Genomic DNA, 16,803 nt, shown 5'->3' with positions numbered 1-16,803 from the left:
GTAGGGGGCACATAATAAAACCCCGAGGGCTAAACCCCCGTCACACGTACAAGCTATCTGGGAGACTGGTGCATGAAAGGAGCTGACAAATGCTGCAAAAGAACCAGCTCTAACCTGAAGCCTCTACGAGCCGGCATTGTGAACATAAACACTTTTAGAAAATAGGGGCTATTTGGTGCTATTTGCTTTACCAGCTAGATACAAAACAAGCCCTACTACAGGTAGGTCTGGCTGAATCCCACAGCTGGGCCTCCAACTGTGCCATGACACAACATTTCCATCATGATATTTGGTCATGCTGCCAGCCCAGGTCAGCCTAGGCACGGTCCACCCACAGAGCTCAACACTGTGAGCTGTGATTTAGGCCAAGAGGTTAGCAGCAATTAAAATGAATAGGACTGAATATTTATACAATGAATGAAAATGGCCACTATTATGTTAGACGGGATTATTTTGAAAGATAAGGTAGAACAGGTATCGGCTCACATGCCTAATGATCAAAGAATAAACCACTTTTTAACTGAGGTTAGTTAGAAAGAAGTTTCTTCTACCGGCCAGCTAGTCCATAATTCCTCCCCACTCCCCACACTGGGGATCTTGCTTCTGGCCTTGGAAGCATCTGTCAAAGAGGAATCTCTGGTCTGATCCAACACAGCAATTCCCAATGTCCTAGAAAGCAAGAATAATTTGACATCTAACTCCAGAACACAACTTCTCTGACAGCAAGAGCCAGGCTCCCATCACTTTAACCGCTGCCACCATTACAGCCCATGCTATTTTATTCTATTTGTTCTAACAATTGACTTTCAACATTTTGGGGGGAGGGGAAAGGAGGAGTCCCTACAAATGATGTAAGATCAACCCAAGTATTTTAGAGCAGGCCTTGTTCTAGCATTTTCATATTACAAGTTGCTTTGAAGTGTCACCAAGTAGGCTTCAAACCAAAAACACAGAGAGTGGTACCTCTCCTCTACCTCCCCTCAAGCGGCATTAGCAAAAGAAGGGGCTGAGACTCCTGCTGGGCTTTGTTTAAGATAAAAATCAAAAGGCACTTTTCAACATATTGAGAATAAGACTCCTGCAGATGTTTCCCAAGTCATTTTATCTGTCACCTCTGAACACAGGGGCTTTTTGAAATCTTCTAAACCCTTAATCTCATTGTACAGGTGTATTTTTTTTTGAATGTCTAACCATACACAAGAAGTCCTTTAATTGGGACCTCACTTTGAATAAATCACTGGAGCTGGGTCTGCCATTTGGCTTCTTTTCCTGGTTCACTGAGATGATGAGCTCATCTATCACAATTTAAAAATACAAACATGACATAATTGGAAAGGGTCTGTCCCAGATGACATGCTACCCTTGACAAAGAAATGCAGAGTCTTTCAAGTACAAGGAAGGAGAACATTCATTTGTGGTGGGGTCCAGGATGGGGTTATGAGGAGAAAGGGATGCAGCTGGGCACATGACAGATAAAATGAACACTAGGAGCAGTTTCTTACCACTGAGGTTTTGGCTGTGGCTGAGAGCAGGGGTGCCCAACCTGCAGAGGCAGCCTCTATGTGGGCACATCTACAGGAGGTGTTTACTGTGCAGTGGACTCGTTTGCTCCACACTAAATGTCTCATGTCTACACTTGCAGCCCTATTAGGCCACAGGAAACTAATTCACTCTGCAGCAAGGTAATACTTATAAACACAAGTACTATCCAGCTGCAGAGGTTTTGCTCCATGGCCCCGCATGTGTAGACACGTATGTGGCTGGCTGAGGTACAAGAGTGTTTCGGTGCAGGGGCTGCGTGCTGGCTAGCCCCCGATGGAGCACACTTGTGTCCCAACCAGTCCCTCCACAGCACATACAGCTGGGTCATAGCAGCCCCAGGCTGGCAAGCTGAACCCTTGGGCCCCCTTCCAGCCAGGGCTGCTCCGACCCGGCTCAGTGTGCTGTGATCCCAGACACATATGTAAAAGCAGAGCCCAGGAGCAATAAATTCTGGCATGATATGCACCGGAGTTTACTGCTGCATGCTGACAGCACGTGTAGACACACCTTGTGATTTGGGAGGGCAGGGAGGGGACAGGCAGCAAAGCAGCAGATAGGGCAGGAAGCAGAAGGGAGAACAGGACATCAAGCAGGAAGCACAAAGTTAAGGCAGAGAAGGCAGAGCAGAAATGGGCAGAGGAAAGGGATTGGAGTGGTACTCAGAAAGGTTACAGAGCTAATTTGTGCCATGCCTGCCAAAAAAGGTTGGTCTTCACTGAACTAAAGTAACTGCATTTTCACATCAGGTGCCACTAACTCAGGGGCGGGCAATTATTTTGGGCAGAGGGCCACTTACTGAGTTTTGGCAAGCCATCAAGGGCCACATGACAGGCAGCCAGGGGCAGATAAATATTAATTTTCTCAATTTTTTAGGGGCCCCGCAGGCCGGATAGAATGGCCTAGCAGGCCGCATCTAGCCCGTGGGCCACATTTTGCCCACCCCTGCACTAACTGGTGGAACTCATTGCTGCAGGGTAACTCAATAGGATACAAAAAGAAAGTAGTGGACATTTTTTGGAAAATGAGAACCTCTAGGCTCCATTTTCAAAGGCCCGGCTATCGTTTTAGAAGAACGCTTGTGGATTTAATCCAGGCTCTAACTGGAAAGTTGGGGTGATGGAAAATTGCCGCGACCACCACTGCAGGGTTTCTTGCATCTTCCTCTGAAACAGAGGTATTGCCCACTGCAGAAGACAAGACATTGGACCAGACAGACATGAGTCAGGTTCGAGATGGGGAAGCCTATGTTCCTGTCCTACTAAGGACGTCTCTGGAAGTCGCGTCACCCAATTCATTAAAAGGAAAATCAGAACACAGATTGAAAAAAAATACAGCCGGGAGAATCCAGGACAGTTCCTTTCCCGTTCTCCCATTTCACGGTTCTGAATTTTCTGCTGTAAACTGCTTTCAAATACTGATGACTGTACCTACTGCATGGGGAGCACTGCTTGACGGGGAAGGGAGTTTGGGACATATCTCCGCGCTGGTGCGAGCTTCAGCTGCTATTTGCATCTGTATAAATTTGAGACACCATCCTTCCTGCTGGGATGGCAGGCATGAGTGCTGTCGGCCTGGCCAAGCCTCACATGAGTCAGGGTCAGGGCTGGTTAGGAGACTACACATGACTCCAGCGCAGATGCTTTGGAAAGATGTAATTCTGGTGGTGGGAAGGCTGGGGGAAGCCACTGGGGGGGGTGTAGTTTTTGATTTATCTGTAAGTGGAGCACCTAGCACAATGCAGTCCTCCAGGTATGCTCAAGACGCCCTATTAGATATACTCTGTGATTTCTATGGCTCTGCCAGCAAAACCCACGCTGTTAGGGACCACTTTATCCCTGACCTCTGTGTACGAGTCATGGCACGGGAAGGGAAAGGGCAAATTCTGGCCTCTTCTTCCTCCAGCGCTTCAGCATTGAACCCTGCACCGTCTTCCTCTCCACGAATGCCACTCTCCTATAGAGCCCCTTTGCCAAACACCAGCTCTATCGCCCGTGGCAGAGCACACCACAAAGCTGTAGCCAGCAAAACGCCCTACTGCCTCCTTCAAGGACCTTCCACTCCAGACTGCAGCAAACAGACTGAATGCATTTGCTGTGGATCATCCTAATTTGCTTTTTTGATTAAAAAAAAAAAAAAAAAATCACCACCTTCCAAGCCTCCCATGAATACACTTTCAGATATTTATATTTATTTCCTTAGACAAACAGTTCCATTAATCAGCTCCGCCTGTGTCCCAGCCAAGCTGTCTTCCCTCAGCACGAAGCAGCTACCAAGCAGAATTTGCTAACGATTTCCCAAGCAGGTTCTCCTTAATGACCCCCAGATGAAACTGGGGGATTTAATAGGACAGCAAATGGGGCTACAACCACAGAGAGGGCGCACTCTAGGTGCCCCTATCTTATCACTCCATGGCTCTGGATGTCCGAGGGATGGACGATAACTCGCTCTACCGCTAGTGTCTTCACTAACGTCTTCAATAATTCAGTCCCCTGAAACCCAGGAATCCCTGACCCAAGCCCAGTGAGTTGGGCTTAGCTTAGTATGGACAGGGATTTGCCCCCCAAACTCAGGCCCACAGCAGGAACGTATTGGTGCATGCTGCTATACTAAAAATACCATCAAAGCCCACTAACCATCCAGTGGGGTTTCTTCTAGGCACACTTCTATTCAGAAGTTTCCCTCGGTCAGGTTTTTGGTTCCCCAGTCACTGTTAGCTCATTGCGTCTCCCTCTTCCTGGCACTGCTGCAAGCCGTACAGCCCCAGACACCGGCAGCTTGACATTTCCGGCAGTCCCTACTGAAGTCTTCCATGCTATCGCCTCTATCCTTGTAGCAATGGGTCGCCAATTTGGAAAGCTGGGGAATAGCTGAGCACTCACCCAAGAGCAAGGCTGCCACCCCCATGTTCAGGAAGCTGCCAATCTCCAGGGGCTAGGCAACATTACTGATTGTGGCTCATGATGGGTATGTGAACAGAAAAGCACCTCCACCTAATAATGAACATTAGGCTCTCGTGTATTTTGACCAGAGGATTTTTTTTTTTTTTAACTATTTTTGACCCAATGGTATCCATTCTTCCTGCACTTCACCCATTATTCATTCTAGCTTCATCCTCAAAGTGACATCATTTAGAAGACAGAATAAGAGTCTGCATGACATTACCCTGATGCTCTTCACTGAATACCAATAAAGTAGCAATTTAAGGTGCTGGTTTTCACCTACAAAGCCCTCACTGGTTTGGATCCAGTTTGGTTACACAATTCTGTGAATAAAAGAGCTAAAAAAGAAGAAAAGTGAGTACTCGTCACCATACTTTTTATGCAAAATGGGTTTATCAACCAGATCTGACTTCATTGTTTGAGTAGAGTACAACTTTGATTAATACAGGCAACCCCGGGATGTAATACGTCACCTACCGAGTGACGCATCTAAGAACACAAGATGCAACAATGCTCTGGGATACTTCTGGCACCTCTGGATACATCAATGGGTGTGTGCTCACAGGAGAAAGGGGGCGATTATACCCCTGGGGTATGCACTGGTAAGGCCAACGCGGACTCAGATTCTGGGGTCCGCATTTTTAAAAAACTGCAGAAAACTCAGTGAGAGTTTAGGAAAAGACACAAGTTATTCAAGGGTGGGAGAAAATTCCTTTCAACAAGAAGCTTAAGGACACAATATTTTTAGCTTATCAAAAAGACAACAGAAACGACAGTACATATAAAGTATCACCACGGGGAAAAAATCCTGGCAACTAAGGGACTCTCCACGAGTGGGGAAAGGCACAATCAAGACCAATGGCTGGGAGCTGTGGGAGATACAGTCAACCTGGACATCACAGCCAGATTGATTAGCCATTGGGACAAACTGGCACGGGAGGTGATGGTTTCCCAGTCTCCTGATCCCTTCTGGAAATGCAGTGCCATCAAACACCAGTCCCTGGGTTCAACAGAGGAGCAACCGGGTAAAAGTCCATGGCCTGTGTCCGTTTTCCAATTCGAATGAATTAGCTGATGTGATGGTCCTTTTTGGCCTCTGAATGTAAGAATACATGCCTCTCCTCATGCCATAGGTGGCTGGGTGGAAGGTTATTACAACGATGAGGGCCAATTATGGTTGACTGGGAGGCAGGGGCAGCTCCCGATGCAGTGTGTTAACATTTATTTTGTGCCTTTTATTCTTTGCACCACGGACTTCCCATAGTTTGAAATTCCAGGGGCTTTTGGAGGAAACTCCCTATATTGCAGGAGTCCCCTGTGGTTCACAGGAGACCTGGCTTCGATTCCCAGACACATATACACCAAACATCTGGACTCAGTCATGGTACTTAATACTTAGGGTTGGAAGGGATCTAAACCCATCATCAGGTCCGACCCCCAGTCTGGTCTTTGGATTCTGTCGCAGTGGCCTAAAGGGAGGATGGAAAGTCTGGGCAGCCTCCACCCCTCCAAAAACTCCTGCCTGGGCATAGGGATCGATAGTCATGCATCTCCCATGATCCAGGAGGACTGATGGTTGCCACCCTATATTGCTGAGGGATCTGTTTTAAACACTCAAGAGATGGGAACTGAGGCACAGCAGTAGCTTGTCTGGCTATGGAAACCCCACCTCAAAAATGTAAATCAATAAATCCATGACTAAGAAGGGCAAAGAAACCCAGATGGGCAAGTAACCGCCCCGCGGTGACAGAGTGAATCAGTATTCAAGGTGCAACAGCATAATATCCGAGCAGCAGGTAATGGTTATTCTCACAAGAACCATGTGAGCTTGGGAAGTGCTGCCATCCCCATGCTCAGATGGGGAATCAAAGCAGAGAGGAGGCAACTTTCCCGAGGTTGTGCCGTAAGCTGGGAAGGGAAGGTCTCCAGAGTCTCAAGGTAGCCCCTAACCAGAAGTTCCCTCCTTCCTCCCCCACGGTCCTCTTATCAGAGCATGAAGCCATGCCTTTATTCCCCATTTACTGCTTCCAACAGAATCAAGAATCACCTTACAATGTAAGTAACTGCGGTCCACAAATAAACTTAAGGTGGCTCCAAAATGCACCCACAAAGGGAAGCCCACTAGATCTCTCACTGTGCTGGCTCATCACTAGTACAAATCCCACTGCTCAGACCACGAGCATTTTCTGAAATGTTTAATCCACTCTCTGCAGTGCAATCTGTGGAGGCAGGGGCGGCAGCAGAAAGAGGCTTTCAGACCAGCACTTTCAGTCGGCATGACAGTGAAAAAGATAAATTGAAATTATTAGGGGACGTGTTCAGTCAAGTGCATGGAGCTTCACGTTGGGTATCATCCGTGTCTTGACAAAATAATTCTCAGTTATAAATTCAAATCCTTCTTGAACAATGGAAGACCATTTTAGTTGCACACACTCCATGATGGGTGATCACAGCAACACACTTCCTTGAGCATGTATGTTTTAAAATCGAAGCATTGAAGGTTTTAGATCCAACTTGAAAAAAGTTCCTAATGTCTTTATTTTATTTTATTTTTGTAATTCTCCCTGTCATTTTGGAGTCCACCAGGCTGGCTACATTTTTCATTTACCCACAAGAAGTTTTGGATATAATGAATGGCCTCTGTAAAACACTAGCTGATACCCAAGGTCATTTGTTTGGATTAGCTTAGCATGGATGTGATGCTTGGAAGTCAGAATTGGTGCAAATGCAAAATTCAGGCCAACTTATTTTAGGTGCTTAAACATTGAGGGCTCCTATAGATGTGTGGGGAGCCTGCTCTGACACGCTGGAAATCCAGCACGTTGGAGAAGACTCGATTAATCTTTGCACCACTATTAATCAAGTCTGCTGGAGCACAGAAATGGATACGCTCCAGCAGCCTTTTACATCACATGTATCAGCATCCCCGTGCTAAAAAAACGGCGGCAGGGCACTTTGAAATAAAACATGTTTGATACGCACCCTACTGCGATTTGTGCAGCGTGGGGACACGGATACATGGGACATGCGGGCACTTTTAATTAGTACAGTTTGCTAATTAAAGCGCCACATCCCAAACCACATAAAAATGCCCTGAGATAGCAAATGGAAGGTGATAACCTGATTTCATGGCTACTAGGACTCTGCCACAGACTCCACATGTGACCTTGGTCAACTCCACTGCTCTGGGCCTCAGTTCTCTGTCTATAAACCAGGACTGAGATACTTCATTTCTCCTACCCTGTGTCAGCACGCTCTGTTTCTTACTATACATATGTACAGCACTTAACACAGCAGGGCTTCCACCTCAGTTGCACCTACAGGTGCTACTGCAATCCTGGTAACAATAAACTTCATATGCTCATTCCTGGCTTTCAAATCCTGGGTTTTGTTTTCACCCTTTATAAACACGGGGTGGACGCAGACCTGGGCTCGGCTCCAAAACACCTACGAATTGAGGAGGGCTGTAATGCGAGGTCTCGAGCCAAACTGCTGTTGGTTTGAATTGCTTTCTTGCAGGCTGAACCGATCTCATAAAGAACTCAGCGATAGCCCCGCTGTACAGAATTGTTTTGTGTCCTTGGATTAAATTCTCCAATTTGAGTGAATTAGACAAAAACATGTGCTTGTCTGTAATTAAGACCAAACACAAGCCCATGTGGCTGCAATCCAGCAGCTCGCTGCTTAAGAGTAAGCTGACCTGATCAACCGCCGCTTTGCAGCGAAACGCTAGTCCCGTTCCACCACCAGTCTGCTCCTTGGTTTGTTACAAATCGCTTCCCCTCCAGCAGTGAATTACCTTTAAATTTCATATAAACAGATCTAATAACTAGGATGTGTTGGGGGGTGGAGAACTGAAATGATTGTGCTATTTAACTTACGTATTTAACACGCATTGTTGCGGTGGCCCTAAAAATGCTTCCCATTTACAAACTGGAGCTGGCATCAGGGGTCCCCAGTGTATTTTTTCAAGGGTGTGAAGTCAATAATTTAGCTGCCGCCTTTTTATACCAAAAAGAAACTTACCTCGGTTTTTCCTTTACTCTGACAGGACCTCCTGGTGTCTTCATCTGAGCCCCATTCTGTTGCCTGGGAAACCAAAATGCACAAGTCACATGATAAGATCGTGAACTATTGCTTCTTGGCTAACCCACATCTGGAGACTCAAAGAAACAAGAGCAAGCAGCTCAAGTCGATTTATGCAGTTCGATGTATGGCAAACATCGTGGCAGTAAACAAAATGTCGTACGCAGAGCTCTTGCTGTGCTCGTAGAGCAGCCAGATGATAAACACATGAAATGTCCAGAGGTTCAGGCAACTAACATGTTAACAGAGAACAGCTTTTAATTTGCATGAAAATACAACATCTGATTATAATTCAAGTGGAAGGGTCCAATACACCAGCCCCGTATTCCAAGGCTTTGCCCCTTTTAAAAGTACAGCGCAACGTTAAAGCGCCACGTGCATAAAGTACCTTGGATTTTCAACAGTAGTTTTGCACGAATTGTTAGCGTTCTTAAAAAGCACCTCCACGATAATCAACCTGGTATCGGTCACACCACAAAACCTACCGGATAAAATGAGACAGAGGTTTGCAGGGATAGTCTAGTAAAGCTAAGTATTCTGGATATCTTGGACCAGATGTCCGGCTGCGGCATAAAACAGCAAGGCTGCCCTGAAGTCAATGGAGCTACGCTAATTTATACCGGCTGAGGACTGGATGCCAGGGTCACTCAGGTCTGTTTGGAAATGAATATTCTCCGCCCTTTGTAAGAAAAGTCAGAACCAGCAAAACACTGCCAGACAGAGCCACTTCCTGCTTTGAAAACACCAGCAACTGAAGCAACAATTAAATAACATCTACAGTTCTTCCCCCCTGCATTTCTCCCGGCCCTTATTTTAAATAGACCTAATATATTCAACTCACTGCTCTTCACTTTACAAATGGGAGGTGAAAATATACACACGTATACTATGCATCATTCACAGGGTTAGAGAAAGGGCCCTGCTCACTAGAGAAAGGCCAGGCACATGGAGTTCAGATATGGAACCAACCCCCACCAGCAGAGCCAGATTTTTTTTTTCCAGCCCATTCCAGAGACAGGAAACGTCTGTAAAGTTCGGTCCGGATCTGAACTTTGCCTCGGCTTTCTGGCTACTGCCAATATTTTAACTCCGCGTTTCCACAAAAATTGTCCCCTTGACACATGATAAATCCTGTTCACTGCAGGAGGCAGAGGGGAGCCTGGAGAGAAAAGGGAATCTATTTTTTCTCCAGTTCCACAAAAATACTTTCTCAAAACTGGAAGCAGGAAGGAAGGGAGCACCATGCAGCACCCACACTTATGTGCTTTGCAGGAAAGTCTTTGGGACTGTTTATATCTCGTCCCTGAAACCTGTCCTTTAGACATGAACAGCAGAGGAGTTGGTTCATCACAGAGAGCTTGAAGCAAGACTTGTATGAGTGTGCATGTACTGAAATGTCCATAAGTGTGCGTGTACGGGGGAAAGAAGGCACGTGATCTTCCCTGGGGCCTGTTTGGGAAAATATATGCCATTTAATGTATTTTGGCCCATTCTTAAGGCCAAATGTTTGCATCTCAGAGGTATTTTTTATGAGCCTCAGGACAGCTGTCACTGTAAGGGATAGTTTAGCAATTTACCAAGAGGATAGGATGCCATTTGAGGCAGGGAGAAGCAACAGTTCATTAAATCTGGGGGTGGCTTTTTAACTGGCAACCCCCCTAAATCCTCCAAGGTCTAGCACCCCAGTTCAGCAGTGCTGGGATCCCAGAGGCTTGTTCTGTCCCATCAAATCAGCCAGGTGCAACACCCTCTGCCCTCCGAGCCATGAACGACTGGTGCCTCCCGAGAGCAGGGGGGCACCATGGCGGCGAGTGGGCACCACCTGCAGATGCCACTGCCACATTGACAGAGAGGGGGTGGCAGGTGTGAGTGGCAACTGCCTGCAGAAGTTGCCAGCAGCTTTGGCAGCGGCCAATCTCGGGGGTGGGGGGCACATGCCCCCCCATGCCCTCCCACACATCACCTGTGCTCCGAGCAGTATATGACAAGCCTAAAAAAGCCCCAAACCCTAAAGAAACCGATAGCTTGGTTGATGACCCCTCACCCCTCCTTTCAGGAATGCCCCACTCTCCCTTACAGCCTTGGTTTAGCAGGATAACACACACACACACACAAAAATTGCTGGCGACTTTGGCAATTGATGCCAACCCTCAGTAAATACCCTGAGCTCTTGGGACTGCAGAATGCAGCCCTCCATGGAAGAGTCTCTCTATTTTTGAACACCTTCCCGATCGAGCTCCAAGCATGCCGCAAGCACAGTACGTCAGGGCTCGGTTACCTCCTCTTCTCTCCCCCACACAACCTTCCCTTTTATCTGACAACACTGTCCTTAGGCTCTCCTGACAAGCTACCTGATGAGCCTAGCAATAACAGGAGCTTTTGCTGATAGATCAAATTATAGGAACATGCTGTCCGTGACTGCACCATTAGTTAATGCAAGTTTCATTTGAGTCGAGAGGATAATTAGAGGAGGAAGGCAGGCTAGGGCGTGTTTTACAAGGCCAGCATACACGTCTCAGGTGGGTTATGAGGCACCAGCTTGAGGGCTGAGTAACTCCAGTGACCTCCAGTGACTCAAAGAGCATATTAATGACCGTGCAAAGCAGAACCCAGAGCACCTTGTCACTAATAAAAATAGAATTGAAAACCCAAGGAGCAGGGGTATGTTCGAATAATTATACATCAAGGCATGAACACGCACCACGGGTGTAACCCAAAGCCTACTCACTGGGCTTTGGATCAAGCCTCAATAAAGGGTCCCACAAGGGGTCAGAAGTCACCATCTCTTGAGCGGTTTTGGATTCTACTTGCCCTGCTTTGTGCCCTGGCCTGGCCAGCCCTCTTCTTTCAACTCCTCAGCATTTCCCAGTCCCCTCTTTCATCCCAGCTGCCTTAAGCCTCATTGATGTGCCCTGATAAGTCTCTTTTTTTGTTCACGCTCCCTGCAAATGGTGAGTGGGACATTTTAAGGCTATGCCTACAATTATCTGCACACACCTTCAGGCAGGTGCAGAAACCACACTCCACTCACCAGGGGTGGAACAACTCTGCTAGCAGGGCAAAGGGTTCCCCCGCCAGAGAGTGATCTGACTGGGTTGAGTGTCAGGTAGGTTCAAGTTTCTGGTCCCTCCTTCCATGCCAAATCCCCCTCTCCCAGATGCCCCTTAGGAAACCCTTCCTCCTCTCCCTCTGATTCTGTCAGCCCTTCTACATTAGCTAGCTTTCCCTCCCAGGACTTTCTGGAGTCTCTTCAATCAGTTTGCCAGGAGGATGAATATATTCTGGGATCTGCCACGTGCTCAAATCACACACATCTGGCACTCTCTGGGTGCGTCTGCACATGCACATTTACTGCACAGTAACTGAAATTACTGTACAGCATGGGTGTGCATGTATACATGCATGCCCATACTGCGCAGTAAATATGGTGACTTACGCAGACTTGAGCATAAATTTGATACCTGCACAAGGCAGGTATCAAATTTATGCCCAATTAGTTATTGCACAGTAATGCACTTGTAGATGCATTACTGTACAGTAACCCAGGGGGCCACCCTGCTTGGTCTGCCTAGCTACTAGGGGGCTGACTGGCCACTTCTCCTGGCTTCAACTTGAGACTAAAGTTAGTCCCAAGTGCTGGCAGTCATGTGACCGGAGGCTGGAGCTCCCCCCGGTGGCCACAGGGGCATTTGGCAGTTTACTCTGACCTGGGACTAAACTTAGTCCCAGGTTGTCTGCACGTGTAGACACCAGGCTATTCCCACTTACTGTGCAGCAGATTTAAGCCAGCATAAATGCACATGTAGACACACCCTCTGTATACATGCCTCTCAGAGGTACCGATACCTACTTCAGTTTGCACAGTATCAAGGCAGGGCTAGGCACTGCACACTCTCATTCCACTGCCTAATCACACTGTGTATTGCCAGCCAGGCCAACAGGTATTTTCTTAGCCCCAAAAAATCAAAACCAAAATCTTAATTTCAGTTCATCGCTGGAAGCTTCCTCTGCACCTCTGGCTGAGCCACAAACCAGCTCAGTGGCGTGCTCCTGTCCATCCAGTCTGGTGATCAGCTTGAATATTTCACTCATCTTCCTCAGCTGTCAGAGCTATTTAGGCTCCCCAGCCTCGGCAAACGTATTCGGGGCTATTTCTGTACCTCCTGAAACAGTTTGCTGGACCAATGTGGTACAAGACCATGTAGGAGGACAACCTGTGTGGTAAAACAGCTGAAACTGGCAGCAAGAATGAAGCATAGGAACCACGGGGAAAGGGGAATTTTCTCCTACAAGTAGTATATCAAGAGCCTGAGCACAGGAATGACTTGAGACACCAGCATTTTACCCCTCCCCTGCTCTGCACCCCCAGAAGTGTCCCACCCCCTTGCATTTCCTGTCTGGAAAGACCCCAGTACCCTCACCCCTTCCAACTTTTTGCTTGCAAATGAAATGCCATATTTACTCACACACCACACACGCCTTTCCCCCCAAAAATCATTCCTCCAAAACTGGGGTGCACATCTTAAGCAGAGAAGCTGATTTTTCTTTGCTGGAGCAGAAGCAGGGTGCAAGCAGACACCGTGACTCGTAACTGCCCCGATGGCTGCTTCTCAGAGCTGGAAAGAGCGGAGGCACAGTCCGGTATTAACTCTCCCATATGTGTTGGTGAGGGAGTAGCTTTTGGCTGAAGGGCTGCTGAGCTGGTTGAGGGCGAGTGAGGTGCTCCAGGCACTCTGTAGCATCTTATGGTGTGGAAGAAATACTTTATTATATATGGGAACTTGTATAAAGAGCTATTTACAGTGAAGAAATAATAGTCTTGTTACTGCCCTTGCAAGGGTCTGTGGCCTTGCCCTGCCACACCAGGAAGTTCCTTGTCTCACCCATGCTGTCTCCTGGGATGCCACACTCCTTGGACACTCTCTGTTTCCAGGACGACTTATGCTATATCACATAGTCAATCACGACTCTAGAAAAGTCTTATTTTCTACAGCCTCCTTTCCACAGACACGGGTAGTGTTTCCTTCCAAGAATGAGGTGCATGTTTTATTTGTGGGTGTGTGATATGTGATAAAACACGGTATGTGTCTAAGCTGTCAATTCGCCCGGATACTTTCAGGACCCAGTGTGCAAGCACATGGTCCATATGCAGAACAAGGAAACACCAGATTCTTCCGCCCGAGGAATCGCAATGACTAGTCTAAGGTTGCAGACACTGCATAAAACAATAGCCCTGAAAAGCATGCACAAAACAGCCTACCCATCTGTGCCGGCTGGCACTGAAAAGTGCTGGCAACTTTCTCTGGGGATTTATGTTGCCTTTTAACACGGTTTCCATTCATGAAATTCTCGTGTGCATCTGCTTCCTCTCACCTTTGCCCTTGCGGTTTGGGTGTCTGTGAACACACAATTCTCTTCCGAAGGTTTTTTCCTGCGTCTTTACGAAAGTCACGAGCGGGAGAAGAATGAACGATCCAAGTCGGAAGCGCCAATACATGGTGAAACCAAATGGAGGCGAAACACAAGTACCGCAGAAACAAGTCACAGTGGCAAAGTTCAGAACCGAGTCAGGCTTCGACTGTTTTAATAGTTTACAGAGGCCAACTACAATGTTTGCCTCCAGTTCTGAATTCATTCAGTAATACGGGATAATCCATCCTGCCTAGTGCTGTCCAACCCATGGGTACTCCTCACACTCCTTTTGGGCAAGCTTTGCTGGTACAGCTGCTCAATTACCTACAGATAGATCCAATGCCTGTGTCACTAGAGAGGCCCCTTCTCATCTGTCCCTTGAAACCCCAATGCAAAGTCCTCACCAGCATCAGTGGATCAGATCTATACCCAGATCAGCCACGTATAATTAATTCAACATTTCATTTGAATGCAGTAGATTAAGCACATAATAATCCCTCTACTATTTTTAATGTCTAACATATCTCATTTAGAGGAATAAGAAGCAAGGGCTGCAACCTGGGAAGCAGCGAAGGCCAGGGCAGTGATGGGTGCCATTCCTGTGCCCCATCTAAGACGGTGCCCAGGACCGGCTCCCTGGCCGCCCACCCTCTACTGATCTCATTACAAACCATCTCATCTGACACCAACCTCACTACCATCTAACCTATGTCCCACACAACTGCACTTACAGTTAGGGGACAGCAGCCTGACTGCACCAATTTCAATTAAGTTATTTGTTTTACCATCCTATATCATTTACATTTGGTGGTGGATGGAAGGGAGAGATGGCATGTTTCACACTGCAAATCTGGGGCCTGGTTTTGCAACTGCCTAGCATCTCCTGAATGGCACCGAGTCCTCTCAGCTCCTATTAATGTCAACAGGAATGGTGGGAGCACAGCGTGTTGCTGCATGGGGTCTACAGGGACCGCTAGCAGCAGGCGCTCAGCGTTTCAATCAATCTGCAGTAACGTGCAAAGGAAGTTTCTTCTGTCTGCCCGGGGGGTAAGAGGTGATTTTGGTTCCCTCCCTGTTCAATGCAGGGCATCCTCAGCGGAGCCTGCCAGCTCCATCAGCCTGTTCTGAGTTATGCATGAGGCAGGGAGGGCAGGAGGTGTAGTGACATGACAGTTATTGCACACTGGAGACCTGCGCTGGCAGAGTTATTTCACTCCCTGTGTATTTACTCACATCTTTCCTTCCAATAACTGTACAGGGGGCCGTTATCTTCAGTACAAAATATACCTCTGGAAAAAAAGACACATTCTAAAGGCAGCTCCTAGTATTCTTGATTCCTGGAAAAAATAACCGGGCTGCTTTTCTTACCACTTACATTTGCAAATCTTTGGCTATAAGACATGAAGGTTCTCCATACCCAATGGAGGCAGCGGGAGTGAAGGGAGCTCAGCACTTCACACAGGCCATAACTCAACAAAGTGCACTGTGTGTTGCTTGGGTCCATTGGCTTTGGTGCAACTAAAGTACGTATCTGAGTGCCTGACTGGAAAGAGCTGCACTTAAGCACATGCCAAAGCATTTTGCAGAGCTGAGATCAGGATCAGGTCTTTCAGGGAAAGTGCTGCTTACAGAACCCAGTGCATTTCCCCCGACGACTCCCAACCTAAGCACCTTTGTTCAACATTCATCATGAAAACTGCAGTTGCATAAAATGCAGCCCGTAGATCACTACTGATGACGACACAGTCATGTTATATAGGCCATTTCTGTGTTCAAAACGATATGCCAATCACCCAAGAAAACAAGTCTGCACTATCACCACCTATGTTGATCTGCCCAGATGGAAAAAATCCTGTAACATCTATAAGAATAACAGTCATTTTAAATGGTTCCCTCTAAAACTTATAATTAGTTATCTCTGCAAGACAAAACAATAGGCCAGATCAAGAAAACCCCACATTCCCTGGACATTGCTATTAAAAAAGCCTTTTGCATGTTTATACAACCCTACCGATACTGTCCTTATCAAATTCTATAGGGCTTCCTCATAAAGGCCTCCTGACCAAGTCTAATGTGAAATTCCTTTTTCCACCCCTTTTTTGAAGCTTGGCTTTTGTCTCTTAAGCGCCAGGCACATTTGCAACACTCTGTAAATAATAATAATAATTTATTGAAATCTTAACTTCTTAATGATACAGCACAGTAGCTTGGTGCCCTAGAGGCCACTTCCGAAGTTCCATAGCAGTTAATTTATTGAAACCAGGATACGCAAATCTGATGAACAGATAGCTAGTGCTGAAAGAAGCCGTGATGTTTTGTTTCTGCAAATAGTCAGATTGCCTGTGCATTGTAGCGGACAAATTATAGATCACCGCTGCCTACTGTGATGCCTATGAAGAATGGTCTTGGAACTGAGCAAATTAGTTTTTGATGGTGGCAGGAGTGCAGAGGGGGGACCAGCACTGTATCCAATCCAACTGCTAATTGATTTTCCTTAAATGATCTCTGAATCTTTAGGATGCAATGAAATGCAAGCTGTACATGTTGTTTTTGATCTAAATGAACCATGCCGTGCATTAGCACATATCAGCGAGACGCCACAGCTTGTCCACGAGCGGCTGGTCTCACCTTATGAGCTACTAGCCACCTGCAGGTGCTGAGACAGTCGAATGTGACATTCAGGATGTGGTGGGCAGGCACATGCCCAAAAGAAAGGAAGGAAAACGATCAGTGGGCCTAAATGCCCATAATCCCAGCAGCCTTCTGTTGTAAATAGAAATAGCTTATTAGGGCAGCGCACCTTATTCTGCTCTGACACTGGTTT

At 46.9% G+C, this 16,803-nt stretch overlaps 1 protein-coding gene across 2 annotated transcripts in view; it reads right to left on the bottom strand.

Annotated features, from left to right (window-relative positions):
• The window catches only part of SEMA5B (semaphorin 5B), a 310,450-nt gene that overhangs the window by 147,491 nt on the left and 146,156 nt on the right, over positions 1 to 16,803 (bottom strand). For both annotated transcript variants that reach the window (XM_019522582.1, XM_019522583.1), the window contains exon 5: positions 8,508 to 8,570. In XM_019522582.1, the coding sequence (XP_019378127.1) occupies positions 8,508 to 8,570 (63 nt within the window). The remainder of the gene's footprint in view (positions 1 to 8,507; positions 8,571 to 16,803) is intronic.

The sequence above is a fragment of the Gavialis gangeticus genome, unplaced genomic scaffold (assembly GCF_001723915.1).
Source record: "Gavialis gangeticus isolate Ggan-Ray unplaced genomic scaffold, GavGan_comp1, whole genome shotgun sequence".
Taxonomy (NCBI): Eukaryota; Metazoa; Chordata; order Crocodylia; family Gavialidae; genus Gavialis; species Gavialis gangeticus.
This window is presented reverse-complemented; position numbering and strand designations above follow the sequence as displayed.